The sequence below is a fragment of the Hipposideros armiger genome, unplaced genomic scaffold, assembly GCF_001890085.2.
Source record: "Hipposideros armiger isolate ML-2016 unplaced genomic scaffold, ASM189008v1 scaffold_624, whole genome shotgun sequence".
Taxonomy (NCBI): Eukaryota; Metazoa; Chordata; class Mammalia; order Chiroptera; family Hipposideridae; genus Hipposideros; species Hipposideros armiger.
The window spans coordinates 467,813-493,566 of NW_017731974.1; the positions used below are offsets into that span (position 1 = coordinate 467,813).

Genomic DNA, 25,754 nt, shown 5'->3' on the forward strand with positions numbered 1-25,754 from the left:
GGCAGTGTACCTGGCATACGGAAAGACAAAGGGAGACTGGTTAAGACATGAAAAGTTTCTGTCTTACTAGTAAGTACCCTTTCTTTTATAGAGTTCTGTTCTGTTGCTTATCAACCACCTAACTCACTCTTGTGGTGATTTATCAGAAATTAATTGCCAATAAGTTCTATAAATACCTACTTTGAAAAATAATTCAGTTTCAAAAAATGTAAGAGAAACAAAGATTGTGTTCCAGCATTTCTCATGAATCAACAGCAGGGGTATAATTGCTACATATTTGTGGGAAAAATAAACAACCTATAGTTCATTTGTTTCACTTGGGGATCATTCAAGTCCTCAGAAGGGAAAGGAATTTCGTAAATGTGGAATTAGGCTACTCCAGAGGTATAGTTATAACATGGATTTTATTACTCAGGCATAATTAAGTAGGTTCTCAAATGAGGTCCCACTTTAGAAATGATTGCAGAGATAATTCTACATTAATACCCCTGGGTTCATATATCTGAATTTGTACAATAAATAAAAACTTATGAAATAGTGCAGTATAATAAAGTTATACCGTAAATCAATATAAATTCAATTGTATAACATTGCAACAGAAGTGAAAATGAGAGAACCATCCTGTTCAACCTTTACAAAATATTATCAAGTGGCTTTTCTAATTGAGAGCTCTTTTTACCAAGAAAAAAACAAAAACAAAAACAAAAAAAAAACAGGATATAATGGAACATTAAGTAATATATATTACTTCTTTGAAAAGTGTTTTGTTCTTTCCGACATGAGGAGGTAGGTCAGTGTCCCCAAGCAGCCTGCAGTCTCCACAGCATTTCTCCTCTTCCCTTCCCTGGCAACATGGGTCAGCGAGACACTGAGCTTTTTGTGATGTGTGTGTGTGAGGACAGCGAGAAGGGGAATGAGGCTTCAGGGAGGTCTCGAGGTGGAAAAATTTGTGACGCACTAGATTCAGTGACTGAATGAGAATTATTTTCGAGGGTTTCTATAACACAATAGTTACGGTCGCCTATGTTCATGTTTTAAACTGTATTTGATCTCAAAACCCCTAACTCAGATCCAAACCCTTTAATAGGGGTCTCAAGCTGTTTGTTCATGAAAAGATTATGAGACGAAGCCAACCTGTGTGGGTTTGATCCTTCTGTTCAGAATCTGACAAGCTGAGAGCATGAAGGAAATCAACTTATGGAACATGGAACATGTAAACTAACATGGTGGAATTCTGTCTTTTGGCTGTATGCAGTCACGGAGAAATGACCTTTCATTGATTATAATGAGCTCACCTTACGGAGTCCTAGTTTGTCCTTTCACGGCCTTGCATGCGCCACCCTTTCACTGAGGTGGGCATAGTCACCCTGCGTTCTTCTACCTAATCGAGCAGTGCCCTCCGGCCTCCAACATAAGTGATGAAGACTGAAATGCTATTTCCCTTATCTTGGGAAGGGCCTCCTTCATAGCTTTCCTGGCACAGCTAAATGTGAGATAAAGCTCAGCCTGAGCCTAATGGCCTGATATGTGTGCCACACCTGATACTTTAGAAGGAAGCTGGTAAGTGTTTTGTTTTGTTTTGTTTTCCCAAGTAATAAAACTAAAACTCTCTCCCTAGTCAGGGTCTAGTTAACACATTTGCAATTCCTGCTCTTTTTTTGTCGCCTGTCATTATCTTCCACCCAAGAGAAAGGCCTTGATAATAACCTATCTTAAAGGGGGTTTTAATGGCTCGTTACAATGAATGCTGAAGCAAACACTTTCTGAACAACTGTTGAGGTTGAGCGGGATGTCACCAAAACTGCATCCTCCAGGTTCCTTGCAGCGTCGCCCAGCCCCACAGCATTCCCAGCCAGGGGTGGGGAGTTGCTCATTTTTCTACAACAGAAGCAGGCCCCAACACCACTTCAGCAGAATCTGAGAATCATTATTCATGAACAAACCCTTTGCTTTCTAATGTCCAATCACTTCCTGGCCTTTAGCCAACACCCAGGAAACACAGCATGGAAGCACATTCTTGACTCTGATAGGCAGGGGATATGGCTCTAGCAACATTAAATAAAAAAGAATCAGCTTTAACTATATTGAAAAGTCAAACCAGAGTTATAATAGGATGCCTCTGGAACAACTGCCATGCCTTTGCTATACAGGATGGAACTGGGATTGAACCCACTGTCGAAAGAGGCATATTAGACAGTTCTAGTCAGCCTTCCCGTGTCTTCCCCTCTGGGATGGTTTGGGTGTATGCAGCACTTGATAGAGGAAAGCAAAGTCCACTTAAGGATTTCTAAGCTGGACAAACAAGGCCCCGTGAGAAGCCTTTGAAGGCTTGCCAAAGCGGGGATCTACCAAGGAGATACAGGTTCATACTAGAGGCTGTTATATCATGAGGCCCAAGGTGGAAACACTCCAGGGTTTTATTCTGACCCATCCTGCAGAACAAAGAGTGTGAATCTGGTTTTCAGAATCATCATCAAAAATGAAAATAACAGTGGCATCCCTTGAGTTCTAGAAACATCCAGCATGAGATCACTGCCCCTCAGAGGCCACAGAGCTCATCTAATGGCTGCAAGTTGAAGCATCCCCCAACTGCACCGCCCAGCCAACGACCCTCATTTCCTTGCCTAGGAAGCCAAGGTGTCATTTAGCTAGAACCTGAGAGCAAAACACTCCTGGGACAGTAACGGAGAGCAGAGATTTACTAACCGGTGGTTCCTAAGCCTTACGAGTGAATGCTGCAAAGGAAATACCTAGGCTACCCTTAGAATTGTACTCACCAGCTGAATCTACTGGATTTTATTTTTACAGAAATTTGACAAAAGCAGCAATCTGTAAATGCAGTAAAAACAACCTCCACCATATGTTTCATTACTGGCATGAACACAGAGCCACACCACCACATTTCATCACCACATTTCTGTTTACTGGCTCAGAATTCTCATCAGTCACATTCAGACTTCTAGATGTTTCATGAAAGTCATAGAGCCTTTGTAAATAAGCTGAGAGACAAGCTTAAGAATCACTGAGGTGGTTGTATGAATTTATATCCCTCACTGAAAGTCCTACGGACTAAATTGTGTCCCCCCAAATTCATATGTTTAAGCCCTAACCCACAATGTGACTAAACTTGGAGGTAGGACTTTTAGGAGATAATTAAGATTAAATGAGGTCATAGGGGTGGGGTCCTAATGTGATAGGACTGATTGCCTATAAGAAGAGGAAGAGAGAGGAATCTGTCCCTTTTTCCAGGCACATACTCCAAGGAAAGACCATGTGAGCACATCGTGAAAATGTGTGGGTATACATACATGAAATTTAAAATTAGCCAGGGTGATTGAGAGAGCTGTCTCATTCGGGCATCTGACAATCGCTCCTGCCAAGTTTTATCTCAATACACTGAGATCTGAGGTGGCATCCAAACCATCTGAAAGATGTGCCTCTGAAAAAGGCTTTTATATAGTTTATGATTTAACTATTGTTCCCAACACCCATTTAAAATAAAAATTCATCTTCAGCTTATGAACTCGTAATAAACCTGGGCTTGAATATTTACAGCAAGTAAAAACTATAGGGTTAAAATCCATCATGAGGTGCACCTCCAGCACTAGATTTTGATGAACTCTTTTGATCAGCATTTCTCTAGTTCACCAGGATCTGGGCCCTAAAAATGAACTGTATTTTGTGGCAAAGCGATATCCAATTAAAGTTTAATGACTAGATTCCATTCCTGTCCTACAGCAACATAGAAATATGCAACTGAGCTCTTCACATACCCTTGTATGTAACCTTTAATGCTGACACTAACTCTCCAGGGTTAAACATAGACAAGTGGACCCAGTAATAGAATACCCTTTATACAAATGTAACAGGCAAAGCTAAAGGCAAGAAAAAGTCTAGAGAACATCCATTTCCTCACAACAAATTCAAAGCAGACCTCACATTGGCAATATGAAACTGTTAGACCAAATATCAGGGAGGCCTATACCACTGCTTTCCTTGCAGAAGGAAGACATCCAGCTTTCAGCTACATCAATCCTAATTTGTCATAATTTGTGGTAATGTACAACAAGTCAAATGACCTCTTTTTTTAATCCAGTAGATATTTTATAACGTGAAATAAACATCTCCGTAGTGCTAAGCTAATGTGTTCTGAATATTTCTGGAACCCAGAAGCCGTGAAGAATAATAATAGCACATTCCTTATTATTACCTCATAGTTCTTTTAAATGTTAACAACAAGCTTAAATTTGCCTGCAAACAATACTTTAAAAATGGTTTTCACCAATTCAAACAGCAGCTCTGATGGCAAGTATGGAACACACAGGGTTCAATTCAACACTTAGCAGCTACCCATTACATGTCAGGAGATACACAGTAGCCCCGTTTACATATAATATATTTAAAAAGAACAAATTTCTCTATTTTTTATTACCCCTCAAAATTCTATACATTAGTATTTCTATCATAAAAAAATAAAACCAAATGATTGAAATCTCAAAACTTTCTGAGTTGAATATATCCACATTACAGGACTGAAAATATCAGGACCTGCCCCTTCTCCTCCTTATTTAAAAAGAGAAGAAAGATTCAGGAATAACTTTTGCATTATATAATCACTCTCTTGGCCTTTGTGTATCTGGCTTAGGATGAGGCTAGCAGTAGAAGTGAAAATAGATTTCTCCTAATATTCTGAGCATCAAGTGACTTTGTTCAATAATTAACCTTCCTTATTCTTTATTCTGTATTCCTAAAATTATTTCAGGAAACATGTTACCAAATTCTTGACTATTCCCTTTTATTTTCATATACTTAAAATTAATTATTTGCCCAATTAATTGAATTACATTCCATTTATATACTTGCTAGGAGAGCTTCATGTACCTAAGGGATAATTTTCCTACCATTATTTATCATAATAAATTGAGTTAGGCCATGTAATTATCACTCCTCAGCTCCTAACAATCCTGTGACAGTTGCTATAATAAAAATTATTTCCCAGAGGTACCACAGGTGCAAGCAACATTAGATTTTGGAAGCATATTAAAGTCCCAGTATAAAAAATAATGCATTACTATGCAATGAATTCCTAAAAATACAATTCCAGATTAAGTTTCTCAAATGTCAATATGCCTGTATAGGAAACTGATACCACTGTTAGCTTCTTGACTTGTTTTAGGGTCTATCCAAAACCCCAATGTCGAACCTTCCTCACTTTCAGTTTCTCTTTATAACCAAGATCAAATTGTTTAGTTAAATCATCATCTCTTTGTTTCTCTACTTATAAATTATGGATAATAACCATATCTGTCTTTACTTGCCATATGTCATATATTCACTTGTGAATTTCAGGGTATATTCTGTTTCAAAATAAATAACCACCCAATTTTCCCTTCCATTAAGTCAAATTAAAAATAGACTTTTAAGATCTGAATACACCTGCATTTTGAATTCCTTCGAGTAAGTTAACATATGAAAACTGTTATTGAAATTCTTGACAGGACTCTTAATCATGACAGATTCATATGATGAGTTTTATGAATGACATTAAGGAAATATTCTTCCTTTCCTAAACTTTCTAATGTGATTAATGTGGTATATTTCAAAGGATTTTTATTACAGCTGGGTGAGGTATGGGAGTAATAGAACAAGAGTGAGGAAAGCTAAAAACCACAACAAGGCAAAGAAATTCCCATTTTCCATGGGAATATTCCCTACAAGGGCCAAGAGACTAACAAATACTAAGCATCCCCATTGGGGATGAGAGGTGAGTGTGCTTGTAAATTTACTTTAGAGCAGAGATGCCAACATAAATAAATCACTGTAAGAGAAATGCTTTGAAAGGTAGATGGGCTTTAAAAATATTTGTGTAGGTTAAGTTTTCTAATCAGAAGTATTCATTGCCGTCAGATAAGTAAGGGCACATATCCATCAGGATCTCTGGAGATTGCCTGGTATATATTAATAATTCATTATTTTTAGACCAATACCTAGCACAGTGGACACCCCCAACAAATATTCCTGAATGAAGAAAAGTAAGCCAAAGTTCAAACATGTTACCCTTCACCTAAACCAAAGTTGTATTCATTTGAGTAAGAAGTAAGTAAAGACCTCAAAGTTCTTGGATTCCTTCAATCCATACTCATTTGTTCGTCAATAAGAATTCTGGAATGATGAGCAACATTGAACGCATATTTGACCCAGCTACTCAAGCCACTGAAAGAACAAAATGCAGAGCAAATTTCTGTTACCTGGGATCTCCTGCCCCAGCCAAGTTCATCCTCAAAGACCCTGTCTCACTTTGCATTGTCAATGTGGTGTGACTTGCAATCCTCAAGCCATTTATAAAGAATTCTGAGAAACAAATGGCACTCTTACACGTCACTTAGTCTCCGTAGTGGCTCTATTCTACTCTTTTTCCTTTACAGAAACCTTTTGTAAGTAAAATAACAAGACTTCAGTCATTTCTCTGATGAAGGGTGAAGGGAGTCATATTTATGAATAGGCAAGAAATAACCTATTTGTTTTCCCAAAATTCCACTGGACATAAATCCATGATCACAGATCACCAAGAGCTTCTTCAGTCTATAACCAGAAGTTCACTGGATATTCATCAAGCCACCCATACATTGGTCAACAAGAAGTCACTTCAGGGGGTTTGACCATATACTCAGATTCTATTATGGGAATGGTGATGCCTAAATCCCAAGGTAATGGGATAATAACCCTTGTAAAATGAATAAGTGTCATATGGTAAGAGGCAACCGTATAAAGGGAAATAGAAGAGTAAGGCATACAAAGCTGTCGATGGGGTAGGTGCATCAGTTTGGGAACCCTGCTTGAATTCAGCCTAAATTCTGAAAGCAGGTCTGACTCTGCCCCAGCCCAGGGATTGACCTGTAATGCTTTGGTCTAGCAGGTCTTCTCAACAGGGCAACAGGAATACATTTCAGTATTCTCTGGGGGGATACACCAGACCAGAATCACCTCCATATTCTTAGGGAAAAGACCCTAAGGGGACCCCTTTCCTCCAAATTAATTTTTATAAACCTCCAGAAAGATTCAGAAAGTACTGAAACTAACCTAATACCACTGAGACTGCTAATAGTAACTTGGCTGAGAGCAAAAAATGTAAGATGGGCCAAAGTGATATCTCCTTTAGGGGTTCAAACTGGTCTGGGAAATGCAGCAAGTCCAAAATGGCTGTTCTGCTACACTAGAAATAAGCTAGAGCCACTTCTCATTTGAAGAGTGCCACTAATGATGATTGCTTCACTAATCAGTAATAACAAGAGCTAACTCACTGAATGCTTACTATTAGCCAGCACTCTCTAAGCGTTAGACCATGTCTTAATGTATGTAATCCTCAGGACAACCCTAAGGAGGTAGAAATTATTATTATCATTTTGATTTCATAAATAAAGAAATGGAAACCTAGAGAAACGGTGGTTAAGTCACTTGCCCAAAGTTATTCAGCAAACAATGGCCAGGCTGGGGCTTAACACCAAGCGCAGTGTTTGCACTTCTGCACTTCACCATCCTGCCTCCCTGTCTTTTCCCTTCCCTGAAAGCCTGGAAGAGCGCCCCAGGACCAACCACAGACAGAGACGTGAGGACAACAAGCCCGGTGTCTGTGGGTGGCGGCGACATGTTGCCTGCAGCTTTGGCCCAGGAATGAGAGTGTGTCCTCACTTGGCTCCTCAGAGACCCTCCTCACTCATCTCAGGGCATCTGTACTATCTTATTGATGCTATGCATGTTCTCATTGAAAGAAATTTTAGGATTACAGATATCATCAGTACAGATTTTATCACTACAAGCAAACTTCAAGTGGATCCTAGCTTATAAACAAAAAAATTAGAAAGAACAGAAACCTGCTTTCTACTGCACCCAGGCAGCTTTCATGGGATGCTCCTAATAGGAGATCATGAAATTTCAGTTGCATAATTTGAATATTCATGCCTTAGACATTGAGAAAAAAAATTTCTCCAATTTGCTTTTTTGGTACTGGGCTTTTAAAAGTTGAAATACAAGAAAGAGAGAAAACACATTCACAAATGATATTCAAACCACTGAACGAAGGAGCTTCGTTCTTTTTTTCTAATTTGTCTCGCCTTAAAGGACAGACATTTTTTCCCCTCTAGTATCTTGACAGACATTGAGGTGACTAAAATACCCAGTATATCTTGGTGAAAAGCTATTTTTAAAATCACTCGACTTAGAAAACTCCAATCATGATAATTTCGTGGGAATTCTTAGTATACAAATTAAAAGTTTTAAATTACTCTGCAAAAATTTGTGAGCTCAAATAATCTTAATTACAAAATACCTGCCTCGATGAATATTTATCAGGTGTTTTTAACATCTGCTCTGACACAAAATTATTTCAAGGGTTGTTTTATGAGTTATAGCTTCTGTGGTCAGTAATAGCAGTAATGATGCAATATGAGCCGAGGAGCCTGAGTGTCAATTCTGGTCTTGCCTGGACTCCACCACTTTTAATCTCTGGGCCTTGAGAATGTCGTTTAATTTCTCTTAACCTGTTTCTTCATGTCCAAAGAGGAAAAACAGTTCCCACCTCAACGTGTTGTTTCATGGATCATATGAGGTTTTAGTCAACCACAAGGCGCTATAACACAGCATAATATTAAAACTACAAACCATATGTGTGGCAGTGTGGCTCAGTGAAGAAAATGCCGGTGTAACCTGGTGCAAAAAGAAATCGAACTGGCTAATTTGCCAACTTGGCCCACTCATGACCCTGGATGAGTCTGCCCTTGGTTCTCTCATTTGAGAAATGGAGTAAGAACTCTCCCATAAGGGTGGAGTGGGAAATTAGAAATAATATATGTAAGGCAGGACCGGCATATAGTAGGTGCTCAATAAATGGTGCCCATTCACATCAAAGAATCTATTTCATTAAGCCAAGTATGCTTTGTGTCTCAACACTCACAACAGCTGAGCAGTGTTCTGCTTAAAACAGTACATCCCTCAGCAGAGTCCCAAAAGTACCTCTGCCATGGCCTGCGTTTATCCCACTTGAGACTCCGGCGAATTAAGACTTTGCTTGCTGTTTTGCGCGTTTCCTGCCTTCGACCATTACTTTATAAAACTTACTAATGGAACCTCACATGTAAAAAAATAAAATTAATACTACCCAAGGGGGCGACTCCACGTACAGGATTTTTCCTAACGTACTTTTACGAAGATGAACTACTTAACTGTTTGATACTTATTTAGAGACAAGGGTGGGGCCCGGGGACCAGGACAAGGAAAAAGCCCAAGTGAATCTGCTGTTGTTATGGAGGCTGTTCAATTGGACCAAAATAAGCAGCCTTTGACTCGCCTCCCCCAGCTCCAGCGCGTTCGAGTCGGGCCCATTGGAGGCGTTCAGAGCACCAAGCAGGACAAGGGGCGCGAGTCCTCGGGCGCCCAGCCTGCCCCCCGGGCAAACCCCGTGTGGCAGGCATCAGTCACCAAGCAGAGCGAGTTAGAGGAGTGGAGCTGGGGAAGGGCGCATGCAGCTGGGTTAGTCGTAACTCGACCATGCGGCTTTGCATTCCTGTTCGGCAAACGCGCTAGGCAAAACAGACGTGATGCTTACAAGGATCCCAGCCCAAAATGGAGTGTCTCTGACTAGCAGGGAGGAGCTGATGCTCGCCATGAGGAAGCCCACCACGGTCACGGCGATGCCCAGGGCCAGCTGCAGCAGGGCGAGCAGCAGCGGGAACCGGCAGCCGCAGCACGTCCGGGCCTCCTCCTCCCCGCTTTCCTTGGGGGCCCCCTTGCCCTTCTTCGGCCCCATGTCGTCGGGCCCGGCGGCGTCCGCAGCCGGCGGCCCCCCCTGCCTCCGCTGGCCGCGGGGCAGCTTGTCCTTGCCCATGGCGGCTGCGTGGGTGGGTGCGTGTGCGGCGCGCTGGGCCCCGAGGGCGGCGCTGGGCGGGGTGAGGCTGCCCTGGTATTCGAATTACGGAGGCTGAACAAATATGGAAAACATTTGGAGCCGACTCGCCGAGCCTCCAAAGGCCACAGGGAGCCTGCAGCGGAGGGGGAGTCGAGGGGGGTCGCCAACTGCCAACGCGCCGGGACACACTGCCTGCAGGGCCCACGGGCAGGGTTTGCCAATCGCCCGCGAGAGCCGGCGCGGGTCCCTTGGCGCCTCTTAAATCCTGTGCATTTTAGACAGGGTGTGGTGTGTGGTGTGCTGTCCTCACTCCAAACCCCAGGGGTTTTTTTGCTTTTGTTTTCTGATAGGTGCAATGCAAGGTGATGCATGTTTAAATCATTTCAGTTTAATTAATAGACAATTTAATCCAAAATAGGCATTGCTGGGCACCAAGCTGTGGAGTCCTTTCCAGAAGCTAAATTGATTATTTTCCAACAAAGGCATAGGCTCTTCTCTTTATCTTTAAAATTTGCAACCCAGCTGACAAATAAAGGTATTTTTCCCATTTAGGTATTTGCTTTTGAAATAACTGTTTATAGAGATGCTGGGCTAGTTGTGGGATCTCTCACATGTATTCGTTTTTTAAAGCTCTTTTAATAGTTCATAGGGAGTCCCCACCCAGGCTTCACTAATCTCCGCAACAGTGCCTAGGGGGATTATGATGCAGCTAGGACTCTGACAAATTTCACTCAGTCCAAATTTGAGATACTTTTAAAGCACCTACAGTGTGCAAGAATATAAGGATGTTAAAGATAGATTTATTTGGTCACTACCCAAAGTCACAGAACAAATCAATAAAACTGATGATTCTTATCTCCACATACTTCTCCTCAGTAGCACTTAGAGCAAATGTCAGTGAAACCACTGAGAAATGATCCTCTCACTTTGGAGTATTTATATCTACTTTGGTATGGTCATTTTAACATTCAGAAAGCTGTATTAAAAAAAAATAATGATGTTGACAAGATACTAGAACAGATAAAGCCTACTCCTAGAGTGCACTCTCAGCTAATTTAAAGAAGTCTAACTCCCTGCTCTGTTTCCTCAGAATTATACACAAATTCTCACCAGCTCTCCTTGTAAACAGCCAAGTCCGCACAAAGTACCCTTGAAAGTATAAAATATATTCTTACTTATTTTATGAACATCAGTGTTTTCCTTCTACTTTCCTTCTGGATCAGTGAGAAAAATATGGTCCATGGGACAAATGGTGTAACTTCTAAAGCAGAATCCAAGCTGCTTCCCAGGGTTCCACCTAGAAGCAGTAGAAGCATCCCTCAGTCTCACGAGAGTTGTAAAAGGGCTGGGGTAAAGTCATTGTCAGCTTTGGGGCCATTGCCTCATAAGGATTTCTGGGGAGAACAGACAAAAGCTAGTGTTACAGTAGGAACGCATTTGACTCGAGCCTGACTGAGAATGACCCAAATGACAACAGAAAAAAACTTGGTTTTTCTATGTAAATATAGTAAACATTTTTAGGAAGCTAAAGTCTCCTGGGAATTATTTGTTGTTCTGAATAATATAACTACCAATTACTGAATATTCTGCAACAAGCACATGCAGGTGCTTTTACATACTTTACTGTTCCTCCTCAGAACCACATTATAATTATAGTTTCCACTTTTAAAGGTGAAAAAAAATGAGTATTAGAATTGTTAAGCAACCAGATTATTAAACCACTCACCTAGTTACAGATAGAAGTGAGGGGAACCAAACGTAAACTCTTGTGGATTATTTATTTTATTAATTACTTCCTATAGGCAAACAAGTGAGTGCACTCTTTGTGATTTTAAACAATTTAATGATCATGGGTAGTATTTTATCTATTATAGAATTAGCCATTAGCCTTGAACTTGCAGCAACCTGAGAACTTTACAAAAATAGCTTGATTCACCACCATAATGTATACAACAGCCAATGGAGACCATTATTTCAATTATAAATTTATAACTAGATACAGACTGTATTTGCTGACCACACTGCTGGGCAGCCATTTAGTTAAGAATAAAATAGCCCTAGCCTTTTCCTCAAAACTTCAAATTACATGTAAGTTAGAATAGCTAAACAAAATAATAGGATGTTCCTGTAGGTTTGTCTTCTAAGTTTCAGAACTAGTGAGGCTTTCGGTTGTAAAACAGTTGTACATAAATTCTTATAATAAAGGCTTACTTTTAATTGACTAGCTGAGACAAGTTACAAATCAAACTCGTAGCAGTGAACAACAGCCCAGATAAATCGTAATCCTTCTAGTCTGATTACAACCGTCAGCTTCAATTTTCAGCTCCCTGGGAAGAAGGCAGTAGTATAGGCAGCCTTACATCTGCTCAAATTCCCAACTGCAGGCTTGAATCTGTGCCTGAGGGGGCCCGGTCTTCGGCAATACCCTGAGATGATAGTGATGAGGACAGCATTTTCACTTAATTGCCATAGGGAAGTAGAAGCAAGAACAGGGTGAGAAAAGTTGTCAAAAGGTTAGTGATGGAGAGTAATCAGGGCTAAAATGGGATCAGAGGGTCCCTAAAGATACAACAAGGAAAGCTGTTCCTTTAATATGTCCTTTCCACTGAGAAAAATCACCATTTCCAGCTCATCACATAGTTTAACAGATGAACAGGATTTTCTTAGTATTCGTAAATTATAATGTCTCTGTTTTATAGGTTAAGCAATATCCTCTTCAGGTATTTATATTACCGGGAAGAAAGGCAAAGTTGAAACAAAGTGTTTTCAGATACTCTATTGACTGCTCCCAGAATTTAAAACTAACAGAGATTATAAATGAGAAACTGCAGGAGATTAGTTAATATATGGTTTGAGATTATTTTGATCCACTGAGGAAAATAATAAAATTAAGCTTAGTATCTCTATCTTTGCTGTATCATAAATTCAACATGATTTTGAAGTATTTATGCTTCAGAAATTCAGAACTGGGAAAATGATAACTCTTTTTAAAACTAGTGTCATTAACAAAATGTCCTTAGGAAATGCAACTAGAAATAATCTCTAAAACAACACATTTCTGAACACATGATCTTAGATTCATCAAGAACAAAAAGTTTTCATAGAAAAATTATTACAGTTCTGAGATCTGTATCAAGTCTCTTTAATGTGCAATTAAATATACAAAAGAAGTTAAATTAGATTTGATTTAAAGAAGTATCAAATACTCTAGAAAGGACAACTGAAAACTCCTTTATGATATGCAACACCATTGGTCCATATGTCTCACTGGCCCCCATACATAAAATGACTCTAGAGATATTGCTGATCTGTGTGTGTGTGTGTGTGTGTGTGTGTGTGTGTGTGTGTGTGTGTTCAACAAATAAGCTCTGGATTTTTTTTCTATTTTCTTTATTTCTACGTCATTATTTCTAAATGTGTCTTTTGGCTCAATATTTTTCTCAAAAGAATTGACCCATTTATGATTTTTACATGGCAGCTTGCATTTTCAAATTAAATGTCATAGGAGTAGTGTACTCTTTATGGCCAACAGTGTGATTATAACTTTCTCATTCTATAGAGAGTGTCTACAGATCATAACTATCAATCATTTCTTAATGCATTCCATCTATGTATATGATATTACTTATAATGGTATGAAATTGTCGACATGATTTTGTACACGTCCTTGTATTTTTGTCCTTGTATTTTTTATGTGTCCACAGTGATAAAGAAGAAATAACTATACTGCTTATTTTAATTAAGAGTTGCAGGGGGGAGGGCCGGCTGAGTGACTCAGTTGGTTAAGAGCGTTTGACACCCATATGGGATGGTGGGCTGTCCTCCCCCACTCAACCCCCAGCAACTAAGATTGAACACAACATCTTGAGCTGAACAGGCGTGAGCTGCCGATGGGTGGCCGGATGGCTCAATATGCAACAAGGTTGCTGGTTCGACTCCCGCATGGGATGGTGGACTAGACCCCCCCCTGCCCACCCACATCTAGGTTGAAAGCTGCGACTGGACTTAGAGCTGAGCTTGTGCCTCCACAACTAAGATTGAAAGACAACAACTTGACTTGGAGCTGATGGGTCCTGAAAAAAACACAGTGTTCTCCCTCCCCAATTCCCCAATAAAACTCTTAAAAAAAAAGATAAAAGAAAGAAAGATAAAAAAAAGAAAAAGAAATGCAGGGGAGAGAATGGAGAAACAAATTGGGATATATTCATACAGGGAAATACTACTTGCTAATAAGAAGGAAAGAACTACTGACACAGGCAATGAACTTGAATGAATCTCACTAACAATTTGCTGAGTGAGTGAAAAAAACAGACACAAAATAATATTGCATAGTTCCACGGATATAAAAATAAAAATGCAAAACTAACCTGTGGTAATTGAATTTAAAAAATGACTTGGGCTTGGGATGAGAGAACTGACTAGAGAGGAGCAGGAGGGGACACCCTGGGGTGATGGAAGTCTTTTATTATCTTGCCTTGGGTGGTGGTTACATGGGTGTAAACAATTGTGAGAATTCACTGAACAACACTTAAGGTCTGTGCATGTATGGAATGGTGTCTCAATATTAAAAAATGTAATAAAAAAAGAAATACAAGGACATTGTCTATCCATAGTAATTAACAATAGAAAAAGAAAAGTTTGGGTTTTGTTTTTTTTTAAATTATCTCACCAATGTCTTTTCATTTCTATCCTGTCTTTCTGGCTCCTCTGTATTAATCATCTACTGCTCTACAGTAAATCAACCCAAAACAGTAGTTTGGAACAACAATAATTATTTATTATTTCACTATTTCTATGGGTCAGATATTCAGACAGAGTAAACAGGGATGGTTTGTTTCTTCACATTCTCTGGGGTCTCCGCTGAAAGACTTAGAATCATCTGAAGTTTTGACTGAGGCAGGAAGATCTGCTTTCAAGATGGCTCACTTACCTGGCTGGCAAATTGGTTCCTTTCCCTGTGACCTCTCCATGGGTTGGCCTCTCTACCGGGCGGTTTTAGTGTCCCCACAACACAGTGTCTGGCTTCAACAAGAACAAGAGATTCAGAGATAGGAAGAACAAGGTAAAAGCTATGTCTTTCATGACACAGCCTCAGAAGTCACTTAGCAACATTTGAGCCACATTCTATTCTTTGGAAGGGAGTCACTAAGTCCAGCCCACATTCAAGGGGAGAAGAATTAAGATCCGTTTATTGAAAGAAAGAGTATCAAAGAATCAAAAACATATTTTAAAACCACCACACCCTCCTTCTGAAGTTTCTTCAGGTGTACTTTTATTGCTGATCTCCTAAATGTTGGTATTCCTCAGGGTTCCTTTCTTTGTCCTCTTGCTTCTTACACTACACGTTTCCTGCCTTCGCTGAAGACTCTCGAATCTAAGGAGCCAGACTTCTTTCCTTAGCTGTAGATCTGCAAATGTCACTATCTACTCACATCTCCATTTGAATTTCCCCAGTGTACCTAAAATTCACTCTGTCCTTGAGCTCTACAAAAAAATCATGTAAGATAAAGTGTCCATAGATTTTAGTGGCAAGATGGTTGTTTGTTGCCTTTACCAATAGCAGTGTCATATAGCAGTTTCAAGATTCCAGTGAGTTTAAGAGTGAGTGGGAGGTGGCAGAGGGGAAAACACATGTAAAGGAATCTATGGAAAAGTTTAGCTATGCAGGGAACAAAGAAGAAAAGGCTATAGCTAAAGGAGTGATACAAAGTCGAGGAGAAGTTTACCTCTTTTTTGGGACAATTGATCAGATAAAGTTCCTTGAGGTGGGAGAATTAGTCAGAAGGAAAGTCCCTTCATAGACGGAGCTAGGAGGAAAGAATGTGAGGCTAGATAAAAAGCAGCTAAGTTTGCAGGAGTTGGAGGAAGGCAGTTGAGAGACTTCATATCTTTTGGCCTCTTGTAGGATATGTATATAATGAATATAGTATCAATATTTTTATTCTAAATGATGCAGATTTTATATATAAAGCCATTCTACTTCCACATCCTATCCTACAGCACATTTTGTTGCTATGATCGCCTAAGCCAGCGGTTCTCAACCTGTGGGTCACAACCCCTTTGGGGGTCGAACGACCCTTTCACAGGGTTCGCCTAAGACCATCCGAAAACAAAAAGATATTTACATTACGATTCATAACAGCAGCAAAATTACAGTTATAGAGTAACAACGAAAATAATTTTATGGTTGGGGGTCACCACAACATAAGGAACTGTATTAAGGAGCTGTATTAGAAAGGTTGAGAACTGCTGGCCTAAGTATAGGTAAATTCTAATGAAATTGCATTTTCTGAAAAATTTCTCTAAAAGAAGAACATAATTTTGTGTAAATCACAATAAGAATAATGTCTAGGATGTATATATAATATTATATATACATATATATATATATAATATATATATGTTACAAAGTACTTTTGCATATTATGACTTTAAATCTAACCAAAACCCGGTGAAGTTGAAATTTCTTCAGAGTGGTTAAATGATTTGCCCAAGGCTACGTTTTTCTTCTTGCTTTAAGTCCACTGTTCTTTCTATTCATATTTTAACTTAATGACTTGGATTTTTTTAGCATCATAGAGGTATAACTGATATACAAAAAAAATTGCACAAATTTGATGTATACATCTTGATAAATTGGATGTTTTATTATATAGAGAAATTGTATTAGTATATTGCACATATAGTGATCATACATGTTAAGGGCATAAGTGTTATGGACACAGATATTCCTGCCAACTCCCAGGGTAGCGAGAACAAGTGAGGTCCAGGGTCTAGACCATAAGCACCATGAGGGCAGATACCAGGCTTTCTTAGTCACCATTGCTTCCACAGTGCTCAGTACAGTGCCAAGGACTTTGTATGGCTTTAATAAATATTTATAAAGTCTAACTCCTAGTACAATTTACATACAAGATTCATCTAAATTTGGACATTTCTGATATAAATAATATTTCTTTAAAATCCTAGAATTGCATATTTTGTTTGTACATTTTTATTTTTGTTTTAAGAGATCTTTAGGAGTAATACAACTGAAATACTTTGGGTGAATTATAATTAGGTTTTCTAAATAATAACATGAAAATCACCACAAAGTCATTTTTAATATCCTATGTATTATAAGCAAACTATTCATATATGATTTTCACTCTGACCGCTAATCTTCCTCCTTAGAGTCATTGTCTGACTCTAAGCCAGACTGACATCTTTTATCATTTTTATAATATTCAAGTTTCTATAGATTTATAATCCCCTGTATTTGGTTCATCACCACCTTTAAAGACATCTTTAACCCTAAGACAAATCCTTGTAGGCCATTTTCTTTTTCTCTAACCATTCCTCTATGAATTCTCTCTCATTTTTATGTGGCAATGAGTGCAAATCTGGACTCACGCTGTCTAAGTTCCAATCTCGGCTCTAATTCTTACCAGCTGTGTGATGTGGACAAGTTCTTTCATCTCCCTCGGCCTCGATTTCCTCTCTGTGAAATGTGACTATTAAAAGTACTTACCTCAGAAGGTTGATATGAAGTGTAACTACAGTAGCTCATGAAAACACAGAGAGCATTTCCTGGCATGGATAAGTAATCAATAATTGTTAGCTATTATCCTAGCCTGCCCTCTTGTTCACTTTTCCCTTGCTATGCTGCTATGCACTATCTTTCTCTGCCGATTTCTCCTTGGCAATTCTGTCCTCATGGTTTCTCCTCCTACACCCTCCCCAGAAAAGTATAACCCTCTCTGTTCTTCTCTTTTACTCACTGCCTTATATCTCTGAAATTTCAGATGCCGAATTAGTGCTTTGCTTACAATATCATTTTATTTTTCCTCACCACCATCCTCTGTACTCTCACCCCAGTCTGTAATTGGGACTTTTCCAAAAGACCCCTAGAGAAAGATGATTCACCCCTCTTTCTTCAAGTGTTTTTTTATTTCTTTAGCATGCACCCCCCTTCAACTTTTGACTCCACCCACTGCTTCAGGGAAGTGACCAGACTCAAATGCTGTCTGTCACCCACACCAGCCAATCATAAAAGGACTGCCATTTTATTTATAATATTTTGTTATGCACCTTGTGAAGGTTACATCAAAATAAGTAGGCAATTTACACTTGATTTACTTAATTGATTTCAAATTATCTCACAGAAGTTACTGAATTACTTGCACTTTAAAAACAATGTTTTGATAATCTAACATTAAGCTGGATTTGTTAAATCTTAACCAAAAAAAAAAGGTCACACCTCTCAAATGTGATACTCCCACAAATACACACATGGTATGGTGGATGTCATTGTTTGGGGCCTAAAATCCTTCTTTATATTGGAGAACGATCCCCTCACCCATCCCAACATGGTCTTGTGGGACTGCTTCCCACCCTGTGACCACAGGAGTGGGCCTTTGGACCTGGTCTGGCCAATCGTAGTATCCCTGCCCCTTATCCTGGGTTTAAGGATCGGGCATATGAAAGGGCTAAGCCAAAGCAGGATGACTCGGAATCCTTCCATTAGGCATGAGGTAAGGATGCTAGGGTGGGTGCAGTCCTCTCTTCCTTTTTGAAGGGAGGCTGCCAGTTGCAGAGTTTCTTTGCCACAACTTGGAGGGAGTCTTTCTATGACAGGTGAGAATCAGGCCAATAAGCAAAGAGAAACAGAGGCTAGAAGAGTAAAAAAGATGGGAGACCAGAGGGGGCAAAGTTTCATGACATTATTTGAGCCTTAGGAAACAATTACGCTTGAAGCAAGCTCATCCTTAAACATCACAAGGGAAGAGATGGTCTTCTTCACCACTGCATCATCATTATTGGCAGACATTAGGTGCTCGAGAAATATTTGTGGAGTGGGTTAAGTAATTTAAAAAGTCAATAGATACTGCTTTTGTTTAAATGTGTTATTTCTATCGCTTGAAAGCAAAGGGACCCTGATTAGTGCACCCATCCAGGTAAATCTCAGTATGGCCCAGAAGGATCCTCATCTCTGCAATTACAGACCTCCAGCAGCATAAGAAAAACATGTAGAAGTGACAAGTGAGCAAGGAGTTCCTTTCCAAAAAGATAGTAATATTAAAATAACAGATATTTTTCATGTCAAGCTGTGTAAGAAGATACGAAGCCATGGTAGGGCAGGATAGACATTTTATAAGGTGTCTATTTACAATGCTTTTGTAATTTGGCATATGGAGAAAGAGCAAGTGCTATTCTATAATCTACACCACCTTTAGCTTAGGTGTACTTGTGCTAATAGAGCTCCATGCTCAACTAGTTATACCTGAAATTATTCCACTTGTCACTCTTTTATTAGCCTATACCACAAAATTGAGTAGTATGTTAACAGATACTTACTTGTATGCACTAGATTTTGCCAGGAATGTGGGTCAGAATCACCTGCAGAGCATTTAAAACATGTTTTCTTTTACATGCCTGATTTTTTTATGTTCAGGGCGGAGTTTGGGCATTTAGTATGTTTGGGATAGTCCCTTGTGATTAAGTCCCGCTCTTAAACCTGCCCAGGACACATGAAGCTGAGTTCAACACTCTTGCCATCTTTTAAGGCAATAGGAAGCATTCCTTTTCCAAACGATAACTATGACTTTATCATTTATTTCTTCTTGGCACCTCTTTCCAGTAGTAAGCCACCAGTAGGTACAACACTCTTCCTTGAGATCATTTAATAAATACTTATTGAGCCCCTAATATTACCAAGTAACCCAGAAGGCACTGATGGTAAAAAGGCAGGTTGATGCCTTCAGGGATCTCACATTCCACTGGAATAGACAGAGAAATGAAATGAAGTGTTGCACGTGTGAGGACAGACTTGTGTGTAAGGTACAGCAAGGCACAAAGGGCAAAGTGACCCTACTACAGCGTGTCACAATCTAAGGTGTACAGACTGTGCAGTTGGGAAACGCGTGGCACAGCAGAGCGATCATTCGTGCCTTGTGGTATTCATCTGTGAGGTGACTCTGGAATGTGTTAGGTCGGACCTGCTGGTTCAGACTTGCCTCACCATGCCACCCAGCCACAGCCCCTACCCTGTGCCTAGTCGTTGGAGATAATCCTTCCCAGCTTCACTTTTTTGCTTCTCTGCCCCAGGGTAGTAAGGGTATCATCAGAGGAGGACAAGGTAAGGACAGGCTGACTGACTAAATACCCAACGATATTCCCAGCCCCTGGGAGGTTAACCCTCTCTCAGCTCTGCAAATACTGAAGAACCAAGGTCTTACAGGAGGGAGTTCATGAACCCTTGCCTGTCAATCATTTGCAACTTTTTCCATCATCTATTTTTTGCTTCATCACATTTTGTTGATAATCTGCAATAAATATTTAATTCATCATGTAAATTTTTGGAAAGGGTATTTTTCAATATCATGTATTATTTTTAAGTTCAAGCATTATTTTAAGTTTTGTTCCTAAAAGACAATAATCCATATTTTAAGTAAAAATAACTTAATCTCATTTAGAGAAAGCAGGGGAAGCAACACAGAAGAAAAGGGAGGAACTGTTTATTGAAGCAAGTTGTTGAGATTTAATAAAAATGAAACTAGCACCTAGAAAAAACTCATCAAGATGTCAAAAGCGGTTGCTTGGGGGCAGTGAGACATGGATGACATTTTCCTCTTCTATTTTTCTGCTGTCCTCTAATGGGCATATTACATTATAATGTTAAATACAAAAACAAAAACAAACCCTAGTTTTCAAAAGAAACTGACTCCAATTGTTCCACAAGTTACATTTTTGCTCCCTTCTTTGCTTCTATTAATTTACTAATTTCTATAATAGTGTTTCTTCTGTGAGTGCTCATCTAGAAGAGAAATGAATTGTGCCATTAAATGGTTTATATACTGACCAATGATGATCTTTCTTCAGGTTTCCAGTTTATACCAGCTTTCAAAGCGACAGCTGACTCATCACAACATCCAAAGAGTCCACAGCCCTGATCATGGGTTAGACGTCTTCTGTATATATATAAGGTATATGCTACATAAATGTTGACCTCTGGCCCACTTTTCCTAGCTATCCAGGCCATTGAACTATTTCTTTTTTGAACTTCTATAGCATTTTTTGTATCACATAAGTTCTATTTATGTTCTATAATTTTTTTATATGATAGACTTCATTGATAAAGCATTGTTGGTTACCTGCTCTGTGCTAGGAACTGTGTTAGCACAAGAACAGTGAGTAAGACAGATTGCAGAATAGAGTGTAATAAATAACAGCAATTTATAAATATGTGCAGTGCTTTGCAAATCCAGACAGGGAGTACTTTACTCTTTGCCCATCCAGATTGTCATCTGTAGGCTATGGAGCAGTAATGTCCCATTTTCCACTCCCAAGAAGTTGCTATGGGCATATTAGAATCCAGAGGACCCACCGGCACAGTTGTTGTGAGAGGAGAAGCTTGCTTGCTCCTTCTCTCCTCAAGCGTTCACCTAGAAGCAAAGGCAGCAGGCTGAGTAGGAGGCTGCTTCTTTGGAAGGCTTACTTATGGCACCTTGATGCTATGACTTGATGGCATGTTCCTTTTTTTCCCCCCAGTTTCTTCCTTCCATGGGGCCATCTAGAGTATACTATGGGATGATGACCAGCAGTTGTGATAAGGCCCAGGATGGGCGCCAGCCTGGGCTCTGTGTTCGAGTTCAGAATCACACTGCAGTCAGCAATGGTGTCTGGCTCCAAAGTCCAGCTAGCAACTTACCCCATTCCCTAAGTGTTTACATCCCTCAGGAAACTCATGAGGAAAGGTGGATGGCTGTAGTTTGGAGTAGATCTGAGTACGCTGTATGCACCTTTCATAATACTATCAACATCGTCCTCCATTTCTAACATTGGTCATTTTGGGTAGAGATTGGGTCATAGATTTATTTTACAGTCACTTAAATCACAAACAAGGAATTTGGTACATACTATCACTCAATTAAAATGATATTACAATTTGGTAGATGAAGAAATTCTGTATGGACCAGGTCTTTATACATTAATTGAATTTAGTTTTATTTATAAGATGCTGCTAAAATATTTTTAAAAGAAAGTTTTATGAGAATATACAAGATAAAGGTAGAGATTTCTAGAAGTATGAGGAGTTATAATCAGCCAGTGGTTCTTATCACTATTGTGTATCAGAATTACCAATAATGTTCTTTTTAAATGCCTGTAACCTAGACCTTCCTTATGAGATTCTAATTCAGGAAGTGGCTTGGCATACAGCATCTGTACTTTTCAAAGCCTCCATAGATAATTTCAATGCATGGCTAAGATTGTAAGTCATTGTCCCAAATTTTTTTAAAAAATAGAAAGAAATCCAGGTACCAACTAATGCATCTGAAATGAGCCTGGTCCTTCATTTTTGTCAGTTAAGAGAAGTTAAACCTTTACTTAGCAAAACTATAGTTGCTCAAACACTTGGAACTTCTCTTTGGTAAGTTTTATCAAAGATGATTTATGAGTCACTCAAGATAATCATCCTTATTAGTTAATGCTTATATAAACCTAGGCTATTATTTTTATTTCATGAAAGATTGATCACCAACTTACAACAGAAATTTAGAGTCTGAGGTAATCGCCTTATCTTTCCACTCCTGTTATCCGCATCCCATAGTGAATGTTCAGTAGCCTCTATTGAATGAATGAATGAATGAATGAATCCATGTCCTCATTTTTATAGACGAGGCTCAGATTAGTTGTGTCATTTGCCCAAAGTCTTACTACTAGTTGATGGCAGTGTTGGGATTCAAAACTAGGTTGGCCCATTTCATAGTATTTGATTCCACCCCTCCTGACACATGCTTTACTCACCTCCAAACAATTGTTGATTGTTCCAAAAGTTAAGTCCATCCTTCAAGAATGCTATTAGCTTTCACGTGGAGTATTAAAAATAATGTACCACACAGGGTTTAAAAGCAATTCTTAAAAAATAATCAACAAAAATACTTAGAGCAACAGCAACACTACATGAGTGAAATGCCTTCCGAAGTGACTACTTTGAAAGGGATGTATTTATTTCGACATACAAGCTCTGGTTTCTTAAAACTTAGTCTTTATTTCATATATCTAATTTGTACAATATTACCCTCCACTAAAAGGTGTTCCAATGAGAGGCATCAATGTGCCAGGTTTAGTTTATTAGTTTCCTTCAGGCCATTATCTTACTGGACAAGTTTAGCTTAGATCATCCCACACAGCAAAAAAAAAAAAAAAAAAGCTAAACTTTGATCTGTAATTGGTGTCTGTTTTCACAATCATGTGTTTTTAGATAAGAATACCTGATTGCCTACCTAATTGTTTTGTAAACTGTTCTGTAGAATCTAGAGAAATTGTCATTTTAGAATACATTCTCACCACACTTCTTTTTAAGCCACCATTGAGAAAACAATTATACAAATAAGATGGTGTTATTGGACTCCCATTGTTAACCAATCTCCCTTCAACAGTCAGAATGTTGGAGTAGGACTTTGGTCCTAAATAATAATTTTATTTTACAACATAATTTTTACTACTATCCTGCCTTCAAATAAAAGATAACACAGAATTCAAGTAAACAAAGAAGTGGATAAAATGGAAGTTTTCAACTATATTGAGAACAGTTTTGTTTTAATTTAAAAATAAGAGTACTAAACTCCTAAGTAAGGAAAATGGTTTTCACAGAGATCACAGTTTTTGTACTGATGGGACCAAAGTTGAGAAAAAAAAAGATCCCCTTTAAATGAAGTAAAACTTGTGTGAGATTGTGTGAGTATAAGAGAATCTTCTGCTTTCTGTTAAGTTTACTTTTTGTCCTCAAACAATATCTTCCCTAGAGCTCAGCAAAACCGACAAGGATTATGGTGGGTACATCAGTTTGTACGTCTAAATGGACTGCAGACAATAGGGATTGTTTCCCCTTGGAAATTTTTAATTCACCACTTCCCAGAGCTATAAATTCTGCTGACTACCTCCAACTATCTTGAGTCCCTAAGTATGTATGACTTGCTGTATGATTCCGGAGAAGATGAAAAGACAAATATCTGATTTAATTTCCATTCCTCTCAAAAGATCTCAAATACCTTTGAAGTTTTTTGTATTATAAAATAATGTTTCTTTCACCGAGAATATATCTCTGGACTAAAATTGCTTAGTTATTTAGCCATGAACTTTAAAGCCAAATATAGATTGGGGAAAAATTGCTATGTAGCCAGGAAGCCCAGAAGACAGGTAAGGGAAGAAATTGAATTTCTTAAATTTAGTCATTTAGTATATATTTTTTAGTATGAGATTGTGTATGTTATGTTGTATGATGGGGCTACTGGGGGTGGTGTGGGAGAAGAAGTAGACAGTCCCTTCCCATGTTGTCACCTCTGAATTCTGTAAGCACCCTAGTGTCGAAAGGTATCAGGACACTCTGTTCATTGTGTTAAGAAAAGAATCTTGCCATTACGTGCACAATCGTGTGAATGAATATTCAGCACCTCCAACTCAGATTCACAGCTAATGATCTAGATTTGAATTGTTAAGGGCCAGTTGTGTGGCCTCCTTCTTACATGCTGACTTTCTTTTTTAGTAGTTTAATTATTTGCTCACACCTCCAAGAGAAGAGTAGAGAAAGAAAATGAAACATAAATTCACCAACTTTTTTCAGGTAGATCCTTAATCTTGCCATGTTCTCTGGTTCCAAAAGGGACTGTGGGAAAGCTCTGTTAAAAAAACAAAATTTAACTGAGTAAATTTGAAGATCTAATTGGCTTTATTAAATGATAAATGAATTGAGCAGCATCTCATCTAGCAAACAGAGATACTCCAAGGGGTTATACAAGATGGAAGGCTTTTACTGAAAGGAGGTTGGGAGGAGGAAGTCATCAGCAAGCGAAAAATGTAAGTTCATTGGGGGAAAGTTAAGAGTTCATTTGAAGGTGGTTTCTCATTGGCTGAGCTGTGGTGTTTCCATTGTCTGGGCTTGTTGCTGGGCCAAAGGAAAATCTTTCTTCCTCCTGCTGGAGTAGTCAAGTAGCTGCACTGCCTGTTTGGGAGTACAAGGTATGTCTCTTCCTGTTGGGGTCTCTAACTGATGTCCTCCAGTTTGGAGTACTTGACAGCTTCCTGTTTGGGGTAATTGATCTTGAGTGCCAGGGCATGAAAGCTCCTTCTATAGGCCTTCCCAACTCCAATTTTAGTTGACATTTCCTTTATTAATTTTCACAGCATGGAGGATTCAGGGGGAGCAGTGCTTTGCTGTGACATCAGAAAAACAACACAGGGCACACATTGTCACATCTGGATGAACTGGATCACTTCATACAAAGAGACAAAAGCCTAAGTAAATATTTTCCTATGGTACTATAATAAATAAATAAATAAATAAATAAATAAATAAATAAATAAATAGATAGATAGATAGATAGATAGATAGATAGATAAATAGCAAGCCTGACAATTGGATCCAACCATCTGAAGGTTTCAGTTACCCAAGTGCTGAGCATCAGCAGAGAGACCGCAACACTGTATGTGTATATGTGAGGGTGCGTAAAGAACCTATGAGGGGTACACAACTGAATTTGGTCTGTTGCCTCCTTCAACAGGTAGCCTTGAACTAAGGGGCATAAAATTTTGTTTGTTCTTGCAGCCTTTCATATGGTTTTCTGGCAACATTTTGTAGGGTCTTTTTGGAGGCATTTGGACCTAAGGCCATACACTAAGGCCAGTATTTCTGATGCTGTGTGGGTGCAGTCATGAGAAACTGAAAACACACCCATGCAGAGCTTTTGTTTATTGGTGACTATTTAAGGAACCTCGAGCCCTCAAGCAGAACTGTGAAGTAGAGGCTGTTTCTCTTGACGCAGGCACACCTCGCTTTTGAATCCTCCTCTGCTCTGACAGTACCATGTCTCTT

General features: G+C 39.0%; 1 protein-coding gene across 4 annotated transcripts in view; it reads right to left on the reverse strand.

Moving 5' to 3' along the window:
- SSPN (sarcospan) overlaps positions 1 to 24,532 on the reverse strand; it is a 61,173-nt gene extending 36,641 nt beyond the window's left edge. Inside the window, exons 1-3 of one of the 4 annotated variants that reach the window (XM_019625396.1) lie at positions 24,498 to 24,532; positions 14,832 to 14,919; positions 11,077 to 11,295 (exon numbers count right to left, since the gene is read on the reverse strand). Coding sequence is in view for 1 of the 4 variants with exons in the window: in XM_019625395.1 (XP_019480940.1) it covers positions 9,602 to 9,880 (279 nt within the window). In the remaining 3 variants the exon portion in view is untranslated. Of the gene's footprint in view, positions 1 to 9,601; positions 9,959 to 11,076; positions 11,296 to 14,831; positions 15,019 to 24,497 lie in introns of those variants that run through there. The other 3 variants (XM_019625397.1, XM_019625398.1, XM_019625395.1) reach the window with 3 other exon arrangements.
- Between the last annotated feature and the right edge of the window lie 1,222 nt (positions 24,533 to 25,754).